Source organism: Hemitrygon akajei, chromosome 5 (genome assembly GCF_048418815.1).
Source record: "Hemitrygon akajei chromosome 5, sHemAka1.3, whole genome shotgun sequence".
NCBI classification, from domain to species: domain Eukaryota; kingdom Metazoa; phylum Chordata; class Chondrichthyes; order Myliobatiformes; family Dasyatidae; genus Hemitrygon; species Hemitrygon akajei.
The window spans coordinates 53,247,383-53,256,805 of record NC_133128.1 but is presented as its reverse complement, the minus strand read 5'-3'; the positions used below and the strand labels follow the sequence as shown (position 1 = coordinate 53,256,805).

The window sequence follows — 9,423 nt, the reverse complement described above, 5'->3', positions numbered from 1 at the left end:
TAGAGGATTCTGCATTTTGTAGGGCTTTTCTACTTGAAATGTGAACCCAGCAGCTTCTGGTTTTGAAGGTGACATTAATTTTGTTGATCTAAGTAACTGAGAGGGAAATGTATCTCATAACAGCTGCAAGTTTGAAACTTTTACTGGATGGTAAATAAGTTCTAACTTTCTTCCTCATAGTTCAGGTAGGTGTGTTGTGTGTATGTGTTACCAACAATAGTTAGATACAGAAGATTGTACAAAGTTTCAGGAAAAAATGTTTGCAATGCTTTTTGCCATCGTATCAGATTTGGAGTGGGAAGATCACTACTAATGCATACTCAGTCACTTTAGCCACTTCTTTCAGAGTCCTGAGATAGAAGAATAAAGGCCTTGACTGTTTTCTAAACAGGGAGAAGATTCACAAATCAGGTTTAGTCAGTAGTAAGGAAGGCAAACCTACCCCAAAGTCACATCCTTAACAAATGACTCCAACACCTTCCCAACCACTGAGGTCAGACTAACTGGCTTATAATTTCCTTTGTTCTTCCTCCCTCTCATCTTAAAGAGTGGAGCGACATTTGCAATTTTCTAGTCATCTGGAACCATTCCAGAATCTAGTGATTCTTGAAAGATCTCTCCTAATGACTCCACAATCTCTTTAGCTACCTCTTTCAGAACCCTGGGGTGTAGTCCATCAGGGTCCAAGTGACTTCACACCTCTAAGCTTCCTAAATACCTTCTTGCTTAGTAAATGCAACAACACTCACTTCTGCCCTGACACTTTCGAATTTGATTTAATTTCCATTTTAAAAAATTGTTTTCCTTAAGAGTACATGAACGTTTACAACATGCAAAGGACAGGATTATAGAAGAATGCAGTTCAGCCTCAGGCATATGTAAAGTATTACTGTACTATAAGGGATTGCTATTTTGGAGATTCCATTAAATATCAGCATCAAGTTTTCTATACCATGGGTTTTTTTTTTGGTGTGAGAATTATTTCTATCAATACTTGCCACTGCAGATCATTTACCCTCATCAGCATTATATCTTACTTAAAAAATCCAACACTTAATTATGATAGAAGGGGAACAAAATACTACATTATTACCATTTGTACTAGTGGTATAGTATAACTTCTAAGGCACAGAACACTTGCCCAGGCTGAGTGGGATCACAAAGTAAATAAAGTCAGACTTGACTTTTCTAGATTCTCGTCATCTTTAACTCTTCCTTCTAAGGCAGGGGAAAACAATGGCTGTTTTAATCCACACTTCCTCAAAAATATCAACAAATTTCATTTGGGAAACAATCAAATCTGATTTTTGAGTGAGCAAGGTAAGGAGCAAAGAGGTGACCATAGTGGAGAGAGGTGGGAAGGAATGGGAACTAGAATCATCATGAAAAAGGAAATAACATTTCAATAAAACATCTCCACCAATCAAGGGATGTAATAGATGCATCAGCAAGCTTTGTTTATAAATACTCGAAATGCACTTGAATCCGAGGGGGACCAATATCCTGGCGGGAAGGTTTGCTAAGGCTATTGGGGAGAGTTTAAACTAGAATTACCGGGGAAACAAACAAAAGTGATGGAGGAAAGGGAGGTTGGCTCACAAATAGAGAAAGCTTGGAGACAGTGTGAAAGGGAGGATAGACAGGTGATAGAGAAGGGATGCGCTCAGTCCGATGGTTTGAGATGTGTCTGTTTTAATGCGAGGAGTATTATGAATAAAGTGGATGAGCTTAGAGCATGGATCAGCACTTGGAGCTGTGATGTTGTGGCCATTACAGAGACTTGGATGGTACAGGGGTAGGAATGGCTACTTCAAGTGTCAGGCTTTAGATGTTTCAGAAAGGACAGGGAGGGAGGCAAAAGAGGTGGGGGTGTGGCACTGTTGATCAGAGATAGTGTCACAGCTGCAGAAAAGGAGTAAGTCATGGAGGGGTTGTCCACGGAGTCTCTGTGGGTGGAAGTTAGGAACAGGAAGGGATCAATAACTTGGTGTTTTTTATAGACCACCCAATAGTAACAGGGACATCGAGGAGCAGATAGGGAGACAGATTCTGGAAAGGAGTAATAATAACAGGGTTATTGTGGTGGGATTTTTAAATTTCCCAAATATTGATTGGCATCTCCCTAGTGTGAGGGGTTTAGATGGGGTAGAGTTTGTTAGATGTGTTCAGGAAGGTTTCTTGACACAATATGTATATAAGCCTACAAGAGGAGATGCTGTACTTGATCTGGTATTGGGAAATGAAGCTGGTCAGGTGTCAGGTCTCTCAGTGGGAGAGCATTTTGGAGATACTGATCACAATTCTATCTCCTTTACCATAGCATTGGAGAGGGATAGGAACAGACAAGTTAGGGAAACATTTAATTGGAGTAAGGGGAACTATGAGGCTATCGGGCAGGAACTTGGAAGCATAAGTTGGAAACAGATGTTCTCAGGGAAACATACCGAAAAAAATGTAGCAAATGTTCAGGGGATATTTGCATGGGGTTCTGAGTAGGTATGTTCCAATGAGACATGGAAAGGATGGTACAGAACAAGATCCATGGTGTACAAAGGCTGTTGTAAATCTAGTCACAAAGAAAAGAAGAGCTTATGAAAGGTTCAAAAAACAAGGTAATGATATGAATCTAGAATATTATAAGGCTAGCAGGAAGGAGCTTAAGAATGACATTAGGAGAGCCAGAAGGGGCCATGAGAAGGCCTTGGCCGACAGGATTAAGGAAAACCCCAAGGCATTCTACAAGTATGTGAAGAACAAGAGGATAAGGCATGAGAGAATAGGACCAATCAAGTGTGACAATGGAAAAGTGTGTATGGAACCAGAGGAAATAGCGGAGGTACTTAGTGAATACTGAAGCAAAGTATTCATTACGGGAAAGGATCCTGGCAATTGTAGGGATGACTTCCAGTGGACTGAAAAGCTTGAGAATGTAGATATTAAGAAAGAGGATGTGCTGGAGCTTTTGGAAAACATCAAGTTGGATAAGTCACCAGGAATGGACGGGGTGTACCCCAGGCTACTCTGGGAAGTGAGGAAGGAGATTGCTGAGCCTCTGGCAATGATCTTTGCATCATCTGTGAGGATGGGAGAGGTTCCAGGGGATTGGAGGGTTGCGGATGTTGTTCCCTAATTCAAGAAAGGGAGTAGAGATATCCCAGGAAATTATAGGCCAGTGAGTCTTCAGTGGTTGGTAAGTTGATGGAGAAGATCCTGAGAGGCAGGGTTTATGAACATTTGGAGAGGCACAATATGATTAGGAATAGTCAGCATGGCTTTGTCAAAGGCAGGTCATGTCTTATGAGCCTCATTGATTTTTTTGAGAATGTGACTAACCACATTGATAAAGGTAGAGCCGTAGATGTAGTGTATACGGATTTTAGCAAGGCACTTGATAAGGTACCCCGTGCAAGGCTTATTGAGAAAGTAAGGAGGCATGGGATCCAAGGGGACATTGCTTTGTGGATCCAGAACTGGCTTGCCCACAGAAGGCAAAGAGTGGTTGTAGATGGGTCATATTCTGCATGGAGGTCAGTGACCAGTGGTGTGCCTCAGGGATCTGTTCTGGGACCCCTTCTCTTTGTGATTTTTATAAATGACCTGGATGAGGAAATGGAGGGTTGGGTTAGTAACTTTGCTGATGACACAAAGGTTGGGTGTGTTGTGGATCGTGTGGAGGGCTATCAGAGGTTACAACAGAACATTGATAGGATGCAAAACTGGGCTGAGAAGTGAGCCCAGATAAGTATGAGATGGTTCATTTTGGTTGTTCAAATATGATAGCAGAATATAGTATTAATGGTAAGACTCTTGGCAGTATGGAGGATCAGTGTGATCTTAGGGTCCAAGTCCATAGGACACTCAAAGCTGCTACACAGGTTGACTCTGTGGTTAAGAAGGCATACAGTGCATTGACCTTCATCAGTCGTGGGATTAAGTTTAAAAGCCGAGAGGTAATGTTGCAGCTATACAGGACCCTGGTCAGACCCCATTTGGAGGACTGTGCTCAGTTCTGGCTGCCTCACTATAGGAAGGACGTGGAAACCATAGAAAGGTTGCAGAAGAGATTTACAAGGACGTTGCCTGGATTGGGGAGCATGACTTGAGAGTAGGTTGAGTGAACTCGGCCTTTTCGCCTTGGAGCGATGGAGGATGAGAGGTTACTTGACAGAGGTGTACAAGATAATGAGAGGCATTGATCGTGTGGATAGTTGGAGGCTTTTCCCTGGGGCTGAATTGGCTAGCACGAGAGGACATAGTTTTAAGGTGCTTGGAAGTAGGTAGAGGATATGTTATAGACAATAGACAATAGGTGCAGAAGTAGACCATTCGGCCCTTCGAGCCTGCACTGCCATTTTGAGATCATGGCTGATCATCTACTATCAATACCCGGCTCCTGTCTTGTCCCCATATCCCTTGATTCCCATATCCATAAGATACCTATCTAGCTCCTTCTTGAAAGCATCCAGAGAATTGGCCTCCACTGCCTTCCGAGGCAGTGCATTCCAGACCCTCACAACTCCCTGGGAGAAGAAGTTTTTCCTTAACTCTGTCCTAAATGACCTACCCCTTATTCTCAAACCATGCCCTCTGGTACTGGACTCTCCCAGCATCTGGAACATATTTCCTGCCTCTATCTTGTCCAATCCCTTAATAATCTTATATGTTGCAATCAGATCCCCTCTCAATCTCCTTAATTCCAGCATGTACAAGCCCAGTCTCTCTAACCTCTCTGCATAAGACAGTCCTGACATCCCAGGAATTAACCTTGTGAATCTACACTGCACTTCCTCTACAGCCAGGATGTCCTTCCTTAACCCTGGAGACCAAAACTGTACACAATACTCCAGGTGTGGTCTCACCAGGGCCCTGTACAAATGCAAGAGGATTTCCTTGCTCTTGTACTCAATTCCCTTTGTAATAAAGGCCAATGTTCCATTAGCCTTCTTCACTGCCTGCTGCACTTGCTCATTCACCTTCAGTGACTGATGAACAAGGACTCCTAGATCTCTTTGTATTTCTCCCTTACCTAACTCTACACCGTTCAGATAATAATCTGCCTTCCTGTTCTTACTTCCAAAGTGGATAACCTCACACTTATTCACATTAAATGTCATCTGCCAAGTATCTGCCCACTCATCCAGCCTATCCAAGTCACCCTGAATTCTCCTAACATCCTCATCACATGTCACACTGCCACCCAGCTTAGTATCATCAGCAAACTTGTTAGGGGTGAGTTTTTTTTAATGCAGAGTGGTGAGTGCGTTGGAACAGTCTGCCGGTGGCAGTGGAGGCAGAAATGATAGGGTCTTTTAAGGGACTCCTGGATGGCTACGTGGAGCTTAGAAAAATAGATGGCTATGGGTAAAGCCTAGGTAATTTCTGAGGTAGGGACATGTTTGGCACAGCTTTGTGGGCCAAAGGGCCTGTATTGTGCTGTATGTTTTCTATATTTCTATTTCTGATAATATTTATTTGCGTAGTCCAAGAGCACATTTGAAGGACTAATTAATAAATTGATAAGTATCAATGACTATTTGCAATGTTGTTAAATACCATACTGAATTCTCATTTATGCTATTCTTGTTCCAATAGCCCACAGCGTACTTCAGAATTAAAAATAAGGCAACAAGGACATTTCTGACGGTTTGTGGAGACTCAGCAGACCCAAAGTGGTCTAAGTTATCTGTCTGTCCTTACAATGGTACAACTACACAGGTGTGGTCTTACTACAACGGACTTATTAAATCCAAGGTAGTATATTCTAAACTACTCCAGTTACACAAGCATTTTGATGTGTGATTAGAGATGGAGGAAGATGACCATTTTTATATTCCTATAAATGATAAGACTGCAGGAAACATTAATTCAAATAATCACATTGATTACTGAAAATATTTAAAACAGCTATTCAGCCAACAGCAAATTATAAAACAGAATAATTTAATAATTAAATCTGGTTTTAGTATTTAGTACAGTAATATTTATGTTATTGTCCCTTGCTGGTAACCTGTTGTACTGAACTAAAACTCTAGGCTTCATGCAAAGTTCAATACCAGAACACATTTGGCAAATCTAGCCAACAAACACCAGATATCCACATTCATGCAGTATTCCAATTTGCCAAATTTCTTAACTAATCTTTCACCTAACATTTTAAAGTTAGTACAATCTAAATTATCTACCTACAGGTTAACCATGCATGCATAGACATCATTGGTCAAGCAAAAGCTGGAACAAAAGTACATCTTTGGACAGAGCATGGGCGTAATCATCAGAAATGGAGAATCAACTGCAATGGAACCATCACTTCTTTTCTAGATTTCAATCTTCGACTTGATATTAAAGGTAACATGTTACATTATCCAAAGCACAAGCCTCAATATTCTGTCTCAAAAAGGGTTGACTTTCATTTTAGATAAATGTGAAAGTTTTTTGAATTTTCATAGTTCTGATGCAAGATCATAGACCTGCAACATCAATTTTTGTTTGGTTACCACAATTGCATTGTCTGCTGAGTATTCTTGATTTTCTGTCTTCATTTCTGATTTCCAGAACTGCACCTTTTTTCCCAGTTGGCTCATTGCCACTCCTCTTCTAAGAACGCCCACCTTGAAGAAGCTATATTTATATCTTTATCAATTTTTCTCTTTGTCCCTTTTACCTTATTCAATTTAATTAATTTCTATTTGCCATTCTTGGAAGTATACCTTTGCAAGAAGCATTTCCTTGGCCAAATTCTGAATATCGATTGTGATTAGCTGGGGCTAGCCACCAATTCCTGCAATAGCGCATGCCACATCATGCTATCCCAAAGTCACATTTATCCCTCCGTTTCTTATCTATTAAACAACTCTCGATCTGTCCTAATATATACTCCAAAATTCCATGTGCTTCAACCTCCCATGTGTTATCTTGTCAGAAAAAACCCACACCAAATTCCCTTGTGACCCAGACACAATCCTAACCTCAGGTTCTACCTCTGGGGCTCTTGCACATTCCGTCTGTGACGACACAGGTTTTTATAGAAAGCTCCTGTATCTACAGAACCTACCCAGTTGCCTACCCACGATTTGCTGGTGGGCTAACTATCATAAATTATTCATGGTACAGATGAGTAGCAGGAAAATTAAGGATGGAGGGGAGTGGGGATTAATGGACACAGGAGTGAGACTAGGTTATGGAAAATAAACTCGGGATGGCACGGTGATGCTGTTATAAGAGCTACTGCATCATAGACCCAGGTTCACCCTGACCTCTGGAATGGCCTGTTTGGAGTTTGCACATTCTCCCTATGACGATAAGCACTTACACAATATTCTCACATCCCAGAGACTTTCAATTTCTCAAGTGAGCTTGACACTGTAATTTGTCCCTAGTATATGTGGGTGGTAGAATCTGAGCAGAGTTGATGAGAATGAGAGGAGAATAAAACAAAAAAAAACAAGGTTAGTATGACTGGAAGGGGCTGAAGGCCTGCATTTATAGGCTAATTCTGTAACAATAGAAATCTTACTTTAATTGTGGCCATTTTGTAAGTTTAGCATCAGATAATTTTCACCTTGCAGAATATCAAGCACTGTCGTATGTATTTCCTGAGTTTGAAATAAAACCGCTTGAAAATACGACTCATTTAAAATAAAAAAACAACAAATGGGCAGAAGTATCTCTTCCAATCTTTGACTTGGTTTTGCAAGATCTAGGTTAAATTATCAGTATTCCCAGAAATTATGCTAAGATACTCAAGGGGTTATAAAAGTTGGCTCCGATATTTAGGAAAATACAAAAATGCAAGCATATTATAAAAACTCTTACCCTAATAAAAGAGAAGCTCTGACTTAACCTAAATATTATTCATTGCAAACCAGTATACTTATAGTACTTATTAATGATATTTGTATTATTTTTCAGGTGGTAATTTCAATGACAAGGATGCAATCATTTTAAACCTGGCAGAACAACAACAACACACACAGTTCTGGGACATTGAAATGTTGAGATGAGGAAGACAACTTCTGAAAAGTAGAAACCTAAAACATTGTTTGGATTCAGCTCTCAAAATAAATCCCCAATGCATTTTGGGCAATTTAAATCCGTAGAGTTGAGGTTATTTCCAATCCAAATAATCACAACTGAGTAGCACAAGTATTTTGACAAACACACAGCGTTTGAGAGAAAACATACCTGCTTATTCTTCACTTAAACTAGAACTGCTAATTGATGAACTAATGAATGAAAGCGTTTCAGACAATATCACCATTCTCCACAAAGCAACTCAGTGTTAAGGGCAAAGGACACAGATGTTTCCTTGAGCCTAGTATGATTTCCAAACTTATTATGCTGAAATCTAATAGTAGATTGTAACAGAAGCCTACGTAATCCAACTAGAATTTAGAAGGCCTTGAAATGAAACAACCACAATTGAAAAAAGCTTCACTGCATCAGTATAAAAAACCCTACTGCATTGATAAAACACCATGTAGTTTGATATTTAACCTTTTATATTAATTTTTTTAATGCAACTGCAACTTCAAACTATAAAGCTTATCCTGGATTACAGTTAATTTGTATTAATTTTTAAATTATTGCTAATAGCTGAAGATTGTATTTGTACATGTACAATACTGTTTAAGAAAAATGTGATCAATATGTAGATAAATATTTCAATGCGAATTAACTTTTGAGGAAGTTTGCCTGCAGTTTCCTTGTAATTATAGAATAAATGAGATGATAGAAGAATGGGATTTCAGCTGTTTCATTACTTCAATTCAAATCTGCCTCAAATATATATGTGGGTCCCAGAAAAAAAACTACACAAAGATGACTCATTGACAATGTAATTCAGTGTTAAATTTTAGCTAAAGCAGATCTCTTGGACCACTGGATTTAAATATTTTCTTTACTAAACACTCAAGCTGTAACAGTCTCATTTTCTCAGAATTAACTGGTCACTATATTGTCTCCATTTTAAACTATCTACCGGTATTGACATTGCATAAATAGAACGGGCATGAAAAATACCCAACCAGTCCATTCTGCAGCCACAGCCATGCTACCAAGCCTCCCTCTTCACCCTACGATCTCTTTGCTTGGCCTTGAAACACAAGCCCCCCCCCCCCCCCACCACCAAATTGATCCTCAGCAGCTAACTGACCACCACCACATCTTCTAATGACCCTACTGATCATGCAGGTCCCAGTGCTCCTCCATTCCCCAAAATCACACACAATACCTCCAGGCTTCTATCCTCTACTACATCTAAAACTGTAGAGCCTTTCATCTGCAAATCTTAATCAATAATATAAATTCTACAGCACTGCACTTTGAACAAAACATCCACTGATTTGCTTTATAACCACTCTATTAATCAATCTAAACATCTGGCATTCAAGTTTTACACCAGTTAAACTATACGATTGGGGTCGA

General features: G+C 39.9%; 1 protein-coding gene across 1 annotated transcript in view; it reads left to right on the top strand.

The window, feature by feature from the left end:
- The window catches only part of LOC140727807 (uncharacterized), an 81,236-nt gene extending 72,506 nt beyond the window's left edge, over positions 1-8,730 (top strand). The window contains exons 20-22 of the mRNA XM_073045580.1: positions 5,593-5,751; positions 6,189-6,345; positions 7,909-8,730. Coding sequence (XP_072901681.1) covers positions 5,593-5,751; positions 6,189-6,345; positions 7,909-8,000 — 408 coding nt within the window. The 3' untranslated portion in view covers positions 8,001-8,730. The remainder of the gene's footprint in view (positions 1-5,592; positions 5,752-6,188; positions 6,346-7,908) is intronic.
- The last annotated feature ends 693 nt before the right edge of the window (positions 8,731-9,423 follow it).